Source organism: Aquarana catesbeiana, linkage group LG07, assembly GCF_042186555.1.
Source record: "Aquarana catesbeiana isolate 2022-GZ linkage group LG07, ASM4218655v1, whole genome shotgun sequence".
Classification (NCBI taxonomy): domain Eukaryota; kingdom Metazoa; phylum Chordata; class Amphibia; order Anura; family Ranidae; genus Aquarana; species Aquarana catesbeiana.
Genome location: NC_133330.1, coordinates 69951668 through 69969051, shown reverse-complemented (window position 1 = coordinate 69969051; position 17384 = coordinate 69951668). Strand labels below are relative to the sequence as shown.

Sequence of the window (17384 nt, the reverse complement as noted above, 5' to 3'; positions counted from 1 at the left end):
GCGTGATGAGGAAACTCTGCAGGTTGCCCGCCTTTAGGCGCTTCTTCAGGAGCTTGCAGTGATATAAAATGTAAAAATCAATATGTATGGGCATGTTTGGCAGAAACGTCCACCAATCGTCGGATCCGTATGTCTTAAACGATATATAACACTCATTCTCCTTATAAAATACTTAGGACGGGGGTGGTTATTATGAACTCATTAGCCAGACTGAGGAAATTACAAGAATAGGCAATAATACCAAACACTTGTGAAGAGGGAGCCAATAATGAATCCACTTTTAAAGGTCGGACGCCTATAAAGTACCAACAGGATTAGGCTGATGCTGGTAAAAATTGGTAGCAACCCACCGCCCGTGTAATTCCAAGACAGAGACAGTTTTACTCTGTCTTGGAAGACACTGATGCGGGTTGCTACCAATGTTTGCCAGCATCAGCCTGATACCTGTTGGTACTTTATAAGCTTCCGACACTTAAAAGTGGATTCTATAGAGGGCTAGCCATTATTGGCTCCCTCTTCAAAAGTGTTTGGTATTATTGCCTATTCTTGTAATTTCCTCAGTCTGGCTAATGAGTTCATGATGACCACCCTCATCCTAAGTATTTTATAAGGAGATTGAGCGTTATATATCGTTTAAGACATACGGATCCGTCGATTGGTGGACATTTCTGCCAGACATGCCCATACATATTGCTTTTTACATTTTATATCACTGCAAGCTCCTGAAGAAGCGCCTAAAGGCGTGCAACCTGCAGAGTTTCCTCATCACGCCTCAACCACCAACCAGCCTTTTCCTTTAACTACTATCACCTGAATCGAATCAGTGTTGATCTGTTTGTACTGTGGTAACAATTGGTTGTGTTAGGCGTTGCAAGTGTCGTGTAGATCAAACACTGAGTTTAGTTTTTATGCCAACAATGTCATTTTTAATCATGTTTAATACATTTTCTGACTTTTCTACTTAAAATTATGGTGTGCCTCTAAAGTCCATATTTTTTGTTCTTACCAATATTCTTATTCCAGATTTAATTTGGAATGGTAATAGAAAATAACACCTCCACGTTCATAAAAAAACAAAGGATAAGGACTATTTTGGGAGATGAATGGATTGTGTCATTGCACAAGGATGATCTACCATATTTGATCTGTTTAAGGCAAGTCATCATGTGATCAGTGATCCAATTCCATGAATGTTCCATGAATTTTCTTGTACAACTTTTCTTTAGATTTATCAAAACCATATAATACAAGGTCAAATCTAATCACTTTCCATTTGTATGCAATTGAGGCAGGCCCTTGCACTACATAGTTTAAGGTAAATCTAAAGGAAATTTAAAGGAAATTAAATAAGAAAATTGTATAATGTATGGCCAGCAACAAGTAGGATATGGGACTGGCACTATGCAAGTAGATTGAACTGGCACAATCTAATCACCTTTCCTTGCACACACCTACAGTCTATTTTTTTCTGGCATTGGAAGTTTTCTTTAAAAATACATACCTGTGATGCCTTTGCCTTTGAAGGTTTTGGCAATGATTGCAGTTGGCTGGCCCTTCACACCAGTGAATGCCTTACACAGTTCTTCCACACTGTGACCATCCACAACAACAGTGTGCCACCTAGAACATAAAGAGAACATCAAAAACTCAAATAAAAAAAATCTGAATTTTAATCTGAACAAAAAAAAAAATCAGGGGGATTGACGCAGCAGAACATGGGCTCTTCTACCCTATGACCAGGTCACTTAATAGTGCCCAAGCCAAATACTTCCTCCTCCATGTATCTTTATTGCTTGCTGCCCACTGACTGGATATGTGAGAAGAATTGCCAGTAGAAGCTGATATGGAGTCTCTGACACTAAGGACAGAGGTACTGACACTAGATGGAAGAGGAAAAAGTAAGCAGGATTTTAGTCTAGTCAGAGTAAGTAACAATGCAGCTTGAAGGGTTAATCCGCCTCAGCAAGTGATTTTGGAAATCTACTACACTTTTACTATCTGCATTTTATAATCAAAAATTCGTATTAGGGTAAAATCCAACTTAAATTGGAACCAAACCCTCATATACTTTACAGCCAAGTAAGCTGCCATCTTAGCCTCTGTTCAATTTGCAGTTGCCATGGTGCTGCACATGTGATCAGTTATGACACCAGCCATCTGATGGCTTTACAGTCTGGTAGAGAGCGCAAGCAACTGTAGCAGCTATCATTTATGGCATGCCTTGATAGTAACTGTTTTGAGAAACCATTAAAGCAATGGATTTAGTTCCACTTTAAGTCAAAATCGTTTGATTCATTTTGTTGAAAGATTTCATTCACTTCCTGTGAGGTGAAAGTGAACGACTTCCCTAATGGAGTTTCAGGCTGCAATATTAGCCCGGCAGAGGTTCTTTTTCACATAAAAAAAAAATCTGAAGGTAAAGAGACCCTGTCAACAACTTAAAAAGTGCAAAAGCACAGAAAAGTGTCTTCACAGCTTACTTGCAGTGGTTTATTTTTCATAAATGATTTTGCATTTACTTATGCCTTTTGAAACTTTGATATTTCCAGGTCAATTCCCTAGGACAACCACCCCTTGCATATTATAGTCTTCTCCTCTTCTGGAAGTGTCTGTGCTTTCCCAGCTTCTCCACCCCACCCTTCACTGCCCTCCATAACCTTTTATGTAGCTGCTGTGGGAGGAGCGACTGACTTGCTTGACTGACAGCTCTGAGTCTGCTGGAGCTGCTGACATCACATCCGAGATGGCGCCCCTAGCAGTAGAAATGCTTTTCAATGTCTACACAAAAGGGAGGCTTTTACAGGTAAATAACACATATAAAATACATTAAGTGCCAATATAATTCTAATGGAAGCTTTTTGGTGAAAATGAATGGTCTGAAGACATGTTCTCTTTAAAGAGGGAGTCCCGCGGAAAAAAAAAAATGTAAAAGTCAGCAGCTACAAATTCTGCAGCTGCTGACTTTTAAAATATGGACACTTACCTGTCCCAGGGTCCAGCGATGTTGGCACCCGAGACCGAATCGTCCCTCGGTCCTCGGGTGCTGCTGCCGCCATTCTCTGTAAGGAAATCAGGAAGTGAAGCGCTGCGGCTTCACTTCCCGGTTCCCTACTGCGCATGCGCGAGTCGCGCTGCGCTTCCTAACTGGTCCCCGCTGTCTCTGGGACCTATGTGTGTCCCAGCAGACAGCGCGGTGGAGACGGGAGGGGGCGTAGACTCCCGTGGGAGTCTATGCCGGAAGTGGGTGCAAATACCTGTCTTAGACAGGTATCTGCACCCCCCTGAAAGGTGCCAAATGTGACACCGGAGGGGGGGGGGTTCAGAAAAGCGGAGGTTCAATTTTTGTGTGAACCTCTGCTTTAACTTAAATATAATTTATGAGATGGGCTTTAAAATATGCCAGATAAATCTTCAATCACCTGCATGGAACACACTTCACAGAAAACACTTTTAAGCTGGATACACACTATACAACTTTTGTTGTTAGATTTCCTTTAGATTTACCAAAACCATGTAGTACAAGGGCCTGCCAGATTGCATACAAATTGAAAGTGTTAAAGTTCGACCTCATATTATATGGTTTTGGTAAATCTAAAGGAAAAAAATGTAAAGAAAATTGTATAGTGTGTATCCAGCTTTAGTCTGGGTTCACACTGCTGCGGTGCAAGACACCGCATGTAATTTGCACAGGAATCTTAGCACATTCCTGTGCATATTACATGCGGTGTCCCTGGGGTGCGATTTGAGCCATGGAGTTGTATGGCTCAAATCGCACCACATTCACACCAAACTGGTGCAGGACCCTTATTTTGTCCGCACCAGAATCGGATTGCGTGTTTACACTCATGCAATCTGTTTTGCAAACCAATTTCAGGGTGTCGTTAACTCAACATACACTCAACAATTGGTTTGTATGGACAGGTTGCGATTTAGATGCGGTGCTGGATACGCAGCGAACTCGCTGTGAATTCACACGGCATCTAGTGTGAACCCAGGCTTAGAGGAATTTACTATGCCTGGAACAGACAGGGTTTACAATAAAAGATAGAAGCTGATTGGCTGCTATACGCAGCTGCTCCAAATTCTGTCTGCTCCAGTTTTAAATAATTCCCTCCTTTAAGTAGATGCACCAATGTAACATATTTACTGTACAAAACTACATACTGTATATATTGTAAATAAAGTAATATCTCACACCTTCTCCAGTAGATTCGGTAAGTGCTTGTTCCTCTATAACATTTCTTTTAAGCAAGATCAGCTATAATTCTACATCACACTAGCTAGGTTTTATTAAAAAAAAAAAAAACCCTTATAAAAAGAGAGCTGCATGTAGATTAAAAGCAGAGTTCCACCTAAAAGTGGAACTTCAGCTTATCAATCCCCCCCCCCTCCGGTGCCACATTCAGGGGGGAGGGGGGAACAGATATCTGGTTTTGACAGGTACCGTTCCCCACTTCAGGAAAACGGGGCCGCAGCGCTGTCTCTCGGAAGCTTGGCCCCCTCCTCTTGCCTCTGCCGCCGGACCAATAAGAAAGCACAGCGCGCTTCGAGCATGCGCAGTAGGGAACTGATTGTGAAGCCGAAAGGCTTCACTACCGGGTTCCCTTAACAGCAATGGTAGCGGCTGCACCTGACAGCTGATCCGAAGATCGGGTGCCGAAATTGCGAGCTCCCTGGACAGGTAAGTGTCCATATATTAAAAGTCAGTAGCTGCAGTATTTGTAGCTGCTGACTTTTAATTTTTGGTGGGGAGGCTGGACATTCCTCTTTAAGGAGTGAAAGTGATACTGAATGTACAAGAGCATATTCACTTTTTGGGTCTATTTATTGGATATCCTGGAGAATTTCTAGCCATTGGAACTGGGGCATTTCTTATCTAAACATCACCTACCCAAAGGCCTCACAGCGTTTCTGGTAGATCTCTACTTTGTGCTGTAGAGGGGCAGGATCACTCTGTCCAAGGCGGTTAACATCGATGATGGCGGTAAGGTTGTCCAGCTTGTAAAGACCAGCAAAGTTCATGGCTTCCCAAACAGAACCTTCTGAAGTCTCTCCATCTCCAAGCAAACAGTATACTCGGTAGCTGAAAACAATACAAGAAAAATATTCTTTTTATTGTTCAGAATGTTATTTTTCAAAAAACTCTGTTTTATAATAGATAAGTGTATTTCGTCAATAAAATAAAATGTATTGTTTTCATCTGTCCCCATTGGAGAGATTTTTCATAATAAAATTTTTCTTAGGCTGAAAAAGTTAATCTAGTACAACCAATAGGAAAAAAAATTATAAATAAATTGAAAACCTCCCTATACAGAACCCTCTAACCACAGTTGATCCAGAGGATGGCAACCTAAACCCTTAAAGGGTAACCCCACTTTCATGGGAAAAAAAATAGCCGTTACTGTGCAAGACAAGATCCAGGCACACGCCCTTTTGACAAAGGTCTGACACTCTGTTGGCCAACAATCCGATCGAGTGTACCAGGCTTTAAGCCTGGTACACATGACCAGATTGTTGGCCAACAAAGCGTCAGACTTTTGTCCAAAGGGCGTGTGCCAGGAACTTGTCTTGCATACACACGGTACACAATTGTCGGGCAACAAACACGAACGTAGTGACGTACTACGAGGAATTTCAGCTCTCGGCCAACAAATGTTGGATGGCAGGCTAGTAAATTTTCGGCGGACAACGGTCTGTTGTCAGATTTTCGTATCGTCTGTACACAAATCCGTCACACCAAAGCCCAAAGTACAAACACGCATGCTCGGAATCAATGCTCACCAAACACGACATTAGCAGAAGGTGCCCAAAGGGTGGAGCTCAAGAGCTGAAATTCCACGTAGTACGTCACTACGTTCGTGTTTGTTGACTGACAATTGTGTGCTGTTAGTATGCAAGACAAGATCCAGGCACACGCCCTTTTGACAAAAGTCTGACGCTCTATTGGCCAACAATCCAATCGTGTGTACGAGGCTTAAGCCCCATGCACACTATTAGATTTTCTGCAGATTTTAGTCTTCAGATTTACAAAAACCATGTAGTGCAAGGGCCTGCCTGATTGCATACAAATTGAAACTCTAAAGCCCCGTACACACGATCGGATTTTCCGACGGGAAATGTTGGATGTCAGGCTGTTAGCAGAAAATCCGACCGTGTGTATGCTCCATCTGACATTTGTTGTCGGACTTTCCGCCAACAAATGTTGGCTAGCATGTCTTCAAATTTTCCGGCAACAAATGCGTGTTGTCAGATTTTCCGAGCGTGTGTACACAAGTCCGTTGGACAAAAATCCAAAGAACAAACACACATGCTCGGAAGCAGAAGCGGTCGGTCTTGTAAAATAGCGTTTGTAATGGAGAATTAACATTCGTGACGTGGCAAATTATGAAATCTCCAATTCTCTTCTTCTTTAATGGGATAATAATGAAACTGCTTTGCTGGTGATACTGATGTTATTGCAAACAAATTTTCAAAGGCTTTTTTTTCTAGTGATATCAAAAATAATATTATTATGTTTTTTTAAATTTTTTTATTTGTGCAAGTTACCACAACATCATTATCCCGTAGTTTTTAAGATCAAAGATACAACTATGTTGGTGTCCCTTGTCAGTTTTACATTGTATTTCCTAAAATGTGACTTGAAGTAAAACACATAGCGAAGAATTATTCTACACAATTTTTTTATCGTGCATTAAAAAAATAAAAAAATACAATTAGACATGCTATCTGCAAAATATAGAAAGTATACCAAATCAAATCATTATTCAACCAAAAAAATTATGTCAAAGCAATAACTCCAAGGCCAATAATAAATAACATGTTAACTCCTCCGATTCCGCAACATGACTGGTTGACGAATGGCCCTTCTGAAATGAACTGAAAAGCGCGAACTGAACATCGCTAAATGAAAAACGCAAAAAGAAAAGCGCAAATCAACACTCACCAAACTTCTACTAACACGAAATTAGCAGAAGGAGCCCAAAGGGTGGCGCTAAAGAGCTGAAAAATCACGTAATACATCTATTACGTCACTACATTCGTAATTGTTGGCCAACATTTGTGTGACCATGTGTATGCAAGACAAGTTTGTGTCAACACCCTTCGGACAAAATTCCACGGTTTTCTTGTCGGAAAGCCTGATCGTGTGTACGAAGCATTAAGCCTCATACACACGATTGAATTGTTGGCCAACAAAACTGTGGCCCAAACTTGTCTTGCATACAAACGGCAAGGAATTGTCGGCCAACAAATGTACTGACGTACTATGTTGTTTTTCAGCTCTTTAGCGCCACCCTTTGGGCTCCTTCTGCTAATTTGGTGTTAGTAGAAGTTTGGTGAGTGTTGATTCGCACTTTTCATTTCGCATTTTTCATTTCGCACTTTTCATTTCACGCTTTTCAGTTTGCGCTTTTCAGTTTGTTTCTGAACAGCCGTTCGTCAACCAGATACGTTGTAGAATCAGAGGATATAATGTGTTATTTATTTTTGGCCCTGGAGTTATTGCTTTAGATAGCATGTCTAATTTTATTTGTTTTATTTTTTTAATACACAATAAAAAAATTGTGGAGAATAATACTTGGCTATGTGTTTTACTTCAAATGACAGTTTGGGAGTAGGCAGTTACATTTAAAAAAATACAATGTAAAACTGACAAGGGACACCAACATAGTTGTATCTTTGATCTTAAAAACTACGGGATAATGGTGTTGTGATAACTTGCCCAAAAAAAACCCATAATATTATTCTTGATATCACTAGAAAAAAAAAAGCCTTTGAAAATTAGTTTGCAATAACTCCATCAGTATCACCAGCAAAGCAGCTTCATTATTATCCCATTAAAGAAGAAGAGAACATGCGCTATATTTTGAGATTTCAGAATTTGCCACGTCACGAATGTTAATTCTCCATTACGAACGCTAGTTTACAAGACCGACCATTTCCGGCTCGTCCTTGCTTCCGAGCATGCGTGTTTGTACTTTGGACTTTTGTCCGAAGGACTTGTGTACACACGCTCGGAAAATCCAACAACAGACATTTGTCCGCGGAAAAGTTTAAAACCTGCCATCCAACATTTGTCCGCGGAAAATCTGACAATTGTCTGATGGTGCGTACACACTGTTGGATTTTCCGCCAACAGCCTGACATCACACATTTCTCGTCGGAAAATCCGATCGTGTATACGAGGCTTTAAGGTTTGACATCATATTATATGGCTTTGGTAAATCTGAAGACAAAAATCTGCATAAAATCTAATAGTGTGTATGGGGAACACACACCTCCTCCTTACAATGCAACTCCCAGGAAAAGTTCAGCTGAGGTAATGAAAAGGCGGGAAGGACATCAAACACCGCCAACAATACTCAGCTCAAACAGACACTCCTTAACAAACACCACAGACATGCCTTTCTCCCGCCCTTATCTGTCACGCCTTAAAGTGACACTAAACGTTCATTTTTTTTTTTTTACTTAAATAACAAACATATCATATTTACCTCCACTGTGCAGCTCGTTTTTCTGGGGTCTCTCGGCGTCTCTCTCTGCTGCTCCCCGCATCAGATAACCCCCCGGGAGAAGCGCTCTCCCAGGGGGTTACCTTAGACCTCCATAGACGCCGAATGCAGGGCTCGGCCCTGCCCCATGGCGCCCGCATCATTGTATTTGATTGACAGCAGCGGAAGCCAATGGCTGTGCTGCTATCAATCTATCCAATCAACAGCCGAGAACCCCCTAGCATAGAGACAGTCTTACCTTCAGACTTGCACAATTGTATAGATTCCTCTCCTTTCATGAAATTGCTTACCCTGATTGCACTGGTTGTTGTGAGCTTCTCACAGTGTGCCAGTTGGATGGAGCCTGCTTTTTTTTTCCTGGCTGGAGGACATCCAGCATCATCTAGCCATTTCCTCTCCTGCCTTACTGTGCCTGTTGAGCCCCCTTATTCATTATGTTTCAGTTCTTTCAATTACAGAGGCTGGTCATCCCATGTGGGTGTTACCTAGGACAGCCTGCCTAGGAATGCCCACTCATTCAGACACCCACGTTTGAAGGCATTTTTATATCTGCACAACTGCTCTCAAAACCCTTCCTGCTGCTTGACGCATGGATCTCAACTGGGGTTTTTTTTTTTTCTTTTTAGATGCACATGATTAGAGCCTGAGACTCTAATTGGCATCAAAAAAGGGTGGGCTCGGGGCGCAGAGCAATGCACCCGAGCCCACCCAATTGTGTGACAATAGCAAATTAATATTTGCTATTATCTTCCTGATTCTCCTCCCGGCCAATCAGAAAGCAAAACCCAATTTGTACGAGTCTTAACCCTCATACACACTATTAGCTTTTCTGCAGATTTTTGTCTTCAGATTTATCAAAACCATGTAGTGCAAGGGCCTGCCTGATTGCATACAAATTTAAACTCTTAAGGTTTGACCTCATATTATATGGTTTTGGTAAATCTGAAGACAAAAATCTGCAGAAAATCTAATACTGTGTATGGGGCTTTAAGAAAGGATTCCATGAGAACACACACCTCCTCCTTACAATGCAACTCCCAGGAAAAGTTCAGGTGAGGTAATAAAAAAGCGGGAAGGACCGCCAGCAATACTCAGCTCAAACAGACACTCCGTAACAAACACCTCAGACATGCCTTTCTCCCGCCTTTATCTGTCACGCCTTAATTATGGGCCATTTTGCTGTGAATGTTCATTTGTAAAGACGTCAGAGATACCAGTTATGTAAAATTCCATAAGTATCACCAGAGGCCTGGCTGCATGTGATCCACAAAAGTTCTATTTAAACCTTTACCTTCAGACTTGCACAGTTGTACAGATTCCTCTCCTGTAATGAAATTGCTTACCCTGATTGCACTGGTTGTTGTGAGCTTCTCACAGTGTGCCAGTTGGATGGAGCCTGCTTTTTTTTCCTGGCTGGAGGACAACCAGCATCATCTAGCCATTTCCTCTCCTGCCTTAGTGCCGGTTCACACAGGGGCGACTTGTCAGGCGACCTAGCCGCCTGACAAGTCGCTTCCCGTTCTGTACAATGGAACCGTTCTAATAGGAGCGACGCAAGTCGCTCCGACTTAGAAAAAGGTTCCTGTACTAATTTGGGGGCGACTTGAGGCGACTTGCATAGACTTCTATACAGAAGTCGTTTTGCAAGTCGCCGTAGAAGTCGTGTGCAGGTCGCCTCGGTGAGGCGACCTGCAAGTCGTGCCGCCCCTGTGTGAAACGGGGCTTACTGTGCCTGTTGAGCCCCCTTATTCATTATGTTTCAGTTCTTTCAGTTATGGAGGCTGGTCATCCCATGTGGGTGTTACCTAGGGCAGCCTGCCTAGGAATGCCCACTCATTCAGACAGACACCCACTTTTGAAGGCATTTTTATGTCTTCTATATCTTCGTATTTTCTATCAGTCCCTCCCCACATGCCAGGGTGCTAGGGGTAACCTTAGACTCTGAACTGTCCTTTCAGGCCCACATACAATCCCTGTCCAAATCATGCCGCCATAGCCTCAGCAACATTTCCAGAATACGCCCCTTTTTAATTAATGGCTCCACCAAGCTTCTAATTCACTGCCTGGTTATCTCTCGCCTCGACTACTGCAACTCCCTCCTCATTGGATTACCTTTACATAGACTATCCCCCCTTCAGCCCATAATGAATGCCGCTGCAAGACTCATCCACCTTACCAACCATTCAGTGTCCTCCACCCCTCTCTGCCAATCCCTCCACTGGCTTCCACTCACCCAACAAATAAAATTCAAAGTACTAACAATAATTTACAAAGCCATCCATAACTCTGCCCCCAGCTACATCACTAACCTAGTCCCAAAATACCAACCAAGCCGCTCTCTTCGTTCCTCCCAAGACCTCCTGCTCTCTAGCTCCATCGTTACCTCCTCCCAAATCCAAGATTTCTCCAGAGCTTCTCCCATCCTTTGGAACTCCCTACCCCAATCTGTCCGACTGTCCCCTAATCTATCCATCTTTAGGCGATCCCTGAAAAACCTTCTCTTCAAAGAAGCCTATCCTGTTTCTAACTAACACTGTTTTACTTCCTCCATCAGCTCATCCCCCCACAGCTATTACCTTTTGTATCAATTGACCCTTCCATTTTAGATTGTAAGCTCTAACGAGCAGGGCCCTCTGATTCCTCTTGTACCAAATTGTAATGTAACTGTAATGTCTGCCCTCATGTTGTAAAGTGCTGCGCAAACTGTTGGCGCTATATAAAACCTGTATAATAATAATAATAATTATATCTGCACAACTGCTCCCAAAACTCATCCTGCTGCTTGTGTCAGGACTGCCTGTTCTTGAGAGGTGTACAAAACAACGGCAGCCCTTCCATAAGCTCCTCTTATCCATGCACCTGGCCCCTACTCTCCATGCAGGGCGCCAGACGCATGGATCTCAACTGGGGTTTTTTTTTTTTAGAAGCACATGATTAGAGCCTGAGGCTCTAATTGACATCAAAAAAGGGCGGGCTAGGGGCGCAGAGCGCTGCGCCCTGAGCCCACCCAATTGTGTGACAATAGCAAATTAATATTCGCTATTGTCTTCCTGATTCTCCTCCCGGCCAATCAGGAAGCGGGACTCGATTGACCAGGGAGTCCTAAGGGGGATCGCCGCCTTCCCATCCATCTCCCGCACGCGGGGGTTGGAGTTGGCCTCGGCTCAGTGATGCCCTGCATTTTCCTGCTATTTGGGAGTCCCTGCACAGTTGTGGATTATGTCAACCAACATTATGCAGGGTCTCCCACATACCAGCAAAGTACCCCGCTTCCCATCACATATCAGATCAGAGTGACAGTGCAGAGGTAAGGTGACTCCTGGGCTCTGATGTGTCATATGAAATTGTGCTGGGGCAAGGGTTTTTGCATGAGGAGGTACAGGGGGTGGGGGATTTGTGCTTGGGGTAGGGATACATACTCCTGACTCCTGCGACCTTTACATTACATACTCCTGATTCCTGTACTCTGTACATTACATACTCCTGACTCTTGCACCTTTTGCATTACATACTCCTGACACCTACCCTCAACCCCTGCATTCTCTGTGTTACATACTACGGACCTCTAAATACTGTATGATATATTCTCCTGGCTCCTGCACACTGTAAGTTACATTACATACTCCTGAACTATGCACTCTATAATATACGTACATTCATACCTCCCAACTTTTTGAGATGGGAATGAGGGACACCTATCAGCAAAAGTATGCAGACATAGGACACACCCCTTGCCAAGCCCCCTTAAAGGAGAATTGTACAAAAAAACAAGATTGGTTAAGTGCTTTTTTTTTTTACCACTACTACCTTTATATTGGCTATTGGAATTTGCAAATGCAGCAATTTAGAAATCAGATGAAAGGTTTAGTGCTGAAAAACACTTTTTGATAGATAAAAAGTGCATTTTATATACAACTATATAGGTCAGACCAAAATGAGGGACAAATGAGGAGGAATGAGGGACAGAGGGACATTGCTTCAAATCAGGGACAGTCCCTCGAAATCAGGGACAGTTGGGAGCTATGCGTACATTACATACTTTTTATTTTGTGTGGGTGCAAGGACTGTGGCATATTTAGGCCCCTCACACTATTAGCAAATATTGACCCCACCCACCATTTCTATTTGTGCTCTAGGCGCACTGCATCGTCACTTCCTTCAGGGTACCCCAGGGGTGCCCTAGGTCTTTCACAATCCTAGCAATGTCTCTGGTACATGTGCTACATCTGACTCTACCTAAAAGTGTTTGCTGGAGTTGCCTTTTCAGTAGGCCTTTCACCAAGATATTCAGTACCATTCAGTAGAAGTTTCATCTTCCTCTATTTACTTTGTAGCTCAGATGCAAGGAACAGAGGAAGACTGAACAACATCTTTGATCTTTTTGCAATAATGACATATTCAGGCTACGTCATGCTAATTAAAGGCAGAAGGATACAAGGAATACACCTAGATGAAAATAATGCACAACACATGATGGAAAACAAATGTCTGTGTTAAAGTATAGGCCACACCATTCTTCTTAATTTGGATGGAGCAACCTTTTTTGGGGGGGATTTCGCTTCACTTTTTGTTCTGTGGACACAACAGGGCACAAGAGAAAATCTCTCAAAAGGGAGAGAAATGCTCTTGTAGACAGTTGTCATCACTCAAGATAGAACCAGAACACAAAACAGAAGGGCAGAAACCCCATCTCACTGCAGGGAATATGTTACGTCCGTCGCAAAATAATTCCCTTGGCCTTCAGTAGCTCAGACACGATTGCTCACTTGCTGAAATGCATTTTTCCTGTGCCATTACCTGGCTTTGTCAAAGTTTTTTCCGGTGTAAGCCATGCCAGCAGCAGCCCCCAGCCCCTGTCCCAGTGATCCTGTGGCTACATCTGTAAATTCTTGCCTCTGAAACAAAAACAAGCATGGATTAGTATGAAAGTATATTCATTGACATTTGGTACAATTTCATCTCCCATTAAAAGCTCACTTTTAGTTTTAGGCTGGGTTCACACTATCTTCTTGTGCGGCTCACAGCAGGGGTCCAGTGCATCCCGTTCACCGTTTCAGGTCTGACTTCAGCCCTAATTTTTGGCTGAATTTGGACCTGAAATGGACCAAAAGATGCACAGGGCTCCTGTGCAAATTCGCGCCGGAGCCGCAGCGGAGATGTGTGATCCAGCTCCATAGAGAGCCAGTCAAAATCTCCTGCTATTGCGAATTGGATGCAGGGAACCCACATCCAATTCCCAATAGTGTGAACCCAGCCTTAGTCATGGGAAGTGTTTGAGGGGGGCAGGTGTCACAGATGACAAGCAGACAAATTGGGCAACAGTCTCATGTACAATGCTGTGAAAAAGTATATGCCCCTTTCTGATTTTTTTTTTTTTTTGCATATTTGTCACACTTAAATGACTCAGATCATCAAACAAATTTTATTCTTACACAAAGATAACCCGAGTAAATACAAAATGCAGTTTTTAAATGATGGTTTTATTCATTAAGGCAAAAAAGCTGTCCAAACCTGCCTGGCTTTATGTAATCTAATAACTGGTTGTGCCACCCTTGGCGGCAACAACTGCAATCAAGCGTTTGCGATAACTGGCAGTGAGTCTTTCACATTTCTGTAGAGCAATTTTGGCCCATTCTTCTTTGCAGAATTGTTTTAATTCAGCCACATTGGAGGGTTTTCCAGCATGAACGACCTTTGTAAGGTCATGATACAGCATCTCAATTGGATTTAAGTCCGGGCTTTAATTAGGTCACTCCAAAACCTAAGTTTTGCTTTGTTTGAACCATTAGGAGGTGGACTTGCTCTTGTGTTTCGGATCATTGTCCTGCTGCATAACCCAAGTGCACTTGAGCTTGAGGTCATGAACTGATGGCTGGACATTCTCCTTTAGGATTTTCTGGTAGAGCTCAGAATTCATGGTTGCGTCAATTATGGTAAGTCGTCCAGGACCTAAAGCTGCAAAGCAGCCCCAGCCCATCACGCTTGTCTCATCAGTCCACAGAATATTTGCCTAAAAGTCTTGGGGATAATCAAGATGTTTTTGGTAAATGTGAGATGAGCCTTAGTATTCTTTTTGGTCAGCAGTGGCTTTAGCCTTGGAACTCTCCCATGGATGCCATTTTTGCCCAGTCTCTTGCTTATTGTTGAATCATGAACACTGATCTTACCTGAGGCAAGTGAGGCCTGCAGTTCTTCTGTTGTTGTTCTGGGTTCTTTTATGACCTCCTGGATGAGTTGTCATCATGCTCTTGAAGTAATTTATATTATATATGTTGCAACGTCTCCGGATTTAATAATATATCATAGATATGGTTTAGGGGTTCCTTTCTTTAAAGGTAGGTCAATAAATTGTTAAAACGATTATAATCAGATCAAGTCTTTATCTGATTATAATCGTTTTAACAATTTATTGACCTACAATTGTTTAATTATAGTGTATGGAATAAAAAAAGATTGGCTGGTTGATTTACCAGAGCACTCTTATACCTGCTTCATCTATACACAAGAACACATTGCAAAAGAAAGGAACCCCTAAACCATATCTATGATATATTATTAAATCCGGAGACGTTGCAACATATATTTATACCTTTACACATATCCCCAATATCTATGTGCTGTTTAAGACACCACTACAATCTATTGTATGGGAATTTGGTGTAATTCTTTTCCAAATTCCCGTAATATAACATCGTTCATGATACACAGAAGCCAAATATGCTATATCACTAAAGTAATTTGCCACCAAAAAAATGGCTGCCCACATAGATGTTCATAAGATAGAGGAACATTAACATATATCCTCAATAAAATGGAGGATATTTAACTTCCCTAAACTCATGAAAAATGGCCGCCGGGAGAAATGAATACAAACCACAAGTAAGATGGCGGTTTTAGAACTTCCGGTTCTATAATATATAAGCCAACACACAATAGCCAATCCGGTTCCCCAGATGAAGACACGCGACGGTGTCGTAACGCGTAGGGATTGGCTGGGGCGGCACACACGATCTGAAGCACAAGTGAGAGGGCGCTGAGAACGCCAGACTGTTTTTCATTTACTCTGCCTGTTTTTAATGAATTAAATGTAAGAGCACTACCTAAAATAAATACCCCCCCTCCAATTTTAAAACTATATCACACTAGTGGAGCCTTCTTTTCTCCCCCTCCCTTATTTGTTTATCTCCCCCATTGCTGAGAAAACTAGAGTGGAGCCACTTAGAAGAAACGATGGAGAAATAGTAATAAAGAAAGCGAGGTTCCCAGTGACTACTGCTACAGCCTAAAGCCACAATCACTGAATGCCTGTTTACTGCAAACTGAAGGTGAGGGTTCTGTGAGACCACACTAGGAGACACCACCAGCAGGGATATTTACCCATTATACTTCATATGCCAGAATTGAATAGAAGGAATACTTATAGACTATTTACCCACTTATCTCCTTCAAGAACTTTATATTTATATTTTTATCACTTGCACTTCAATATAACACTGAACGTACTGTCATTGCACAATCTTAATGTTCACTTTTCTCTATGTCTACTGCTATATGATATTATTTATTGCATTGGTTGCACATATCACTGTTTTTTAATGACTGCAGAAGGATTTGTTTTTTATTCACGGCTATTTTAGATATGTATTATATCACTACTGCAGCCATTCATATTTACTATTATTCACGGATATTTTAGAGTTATTATTATCACCCTATCAGAAGATAGCGGCGATAGTTATTTGCTGCAATATAGAGATCGTTGATCCTTGCAGCAATAACTTTAGCAACCACTATCTTAATAGCTATATTTTGTTTATATTCACACAGTCTTTATACAAATCAACACATTATCCAATAATATTGCGCAAAATTTATTTAATTATCTAATGTACACTACCTTGTTTACTTTGTTTCTAATCTGTTCTTTAATTTTTTTAGATTGCGGCATGATGTGTGGCTTTTTGTGATCTGTTAGCGTAGTCAGACTTTGTCAGACAGCTTCTATTCATGTGATTACTTGATTCAACAGGTCTGACAGTAATCAGGCCTGAGTGTGGCAAGTGAAATTTAACTCAGCTTTCCAAAAAATTGTGGTTAATCACAGTTCATTCATGATTCAGCATGGGGGGGGGGGGGGAATAACTTTTTCACATAGGGCCAGGCAATTTTGAACAGCTTTTTTCTCTTAATAAATGAAATAATAATTTAAAAACTTCATCTTGGATTTACTCAGATTGTCTTTGTGTAATATTAAAATTTGTTTGATGTGAATCATTTAAGTGTGAGAAATATGCAAAAAAAAAAATCAGGAAGGGGGCAAATACTTTTTCACATCACTGTATATAGTTACCAACAAGCACCCCCAGCCAACCATTGCCATGGACTCTAGTGGAATAAAATAGCGTGCAAATCCTCAGGAATCCAGGACTAGCAGTGTCTTGTTGCTCCTCCCTGCATCATAGAAATATATCATATGTGCTTAATAAAGCCACCCGTCGTGCCTAAATGATTCTGTAAGCCACTTATGTGATGCGTGAAACTGAACTGGAAAACGCAATGCATTGATGAACACCATGTTTACCTTTCTAATAGGACCTTGAAATAATAAAGGTCAAATAAAGTGTTTTCCTTAACCAGGGTGATCAATCATATCTTGCATTGATCAGTATAAAAAAGAATTTAAGGGAATGGCGTGTGGTGAACAGACCCAACGATGGACTAATCCTCAAAGCGGTTATAAGCACAAACGCATCTATAGTGCTCTCAGTAAAGCTTGAAGCTGAATTCCAGCTTGGACCAATATAAGTATGTATGTGCAATACCTGTGGGATCCCATGGAAGCTGGAAATCACAGTGATCCCCACTAGCTTGCAG

The 17384-nt window shown here is 41.8% G+C and overlaps 1 protein-coding gene across 1 annotated transcript in view; it reads right to left on the bottom strand.

Annotated features, from left to right (window-relative positions):
* Window positions 1-17384, bottom strand: part of TKT (transketolase) — an 81746-nt gene that overhangs the window by 25414 nt on the left and 38948 nt on the right. The window contains exons 4-6 of the mRNA XM_073592309.1: window positions 13308-13405; window positions 4892-5083; window positions 1502-1620 (exon numbers count right to left, since the gene is read on the bottom strand). Coding sequence (XP_073448410.1) covers window positions 1502-1620; window positions 4892-5083; window positions 13308-13405 — 409 coding nt within the window. The remainder of the gene's footprint in view (window positions 1-1501; window positions 1621-4891; window positions 5084-13307; window positions 13406-17384) is intronic.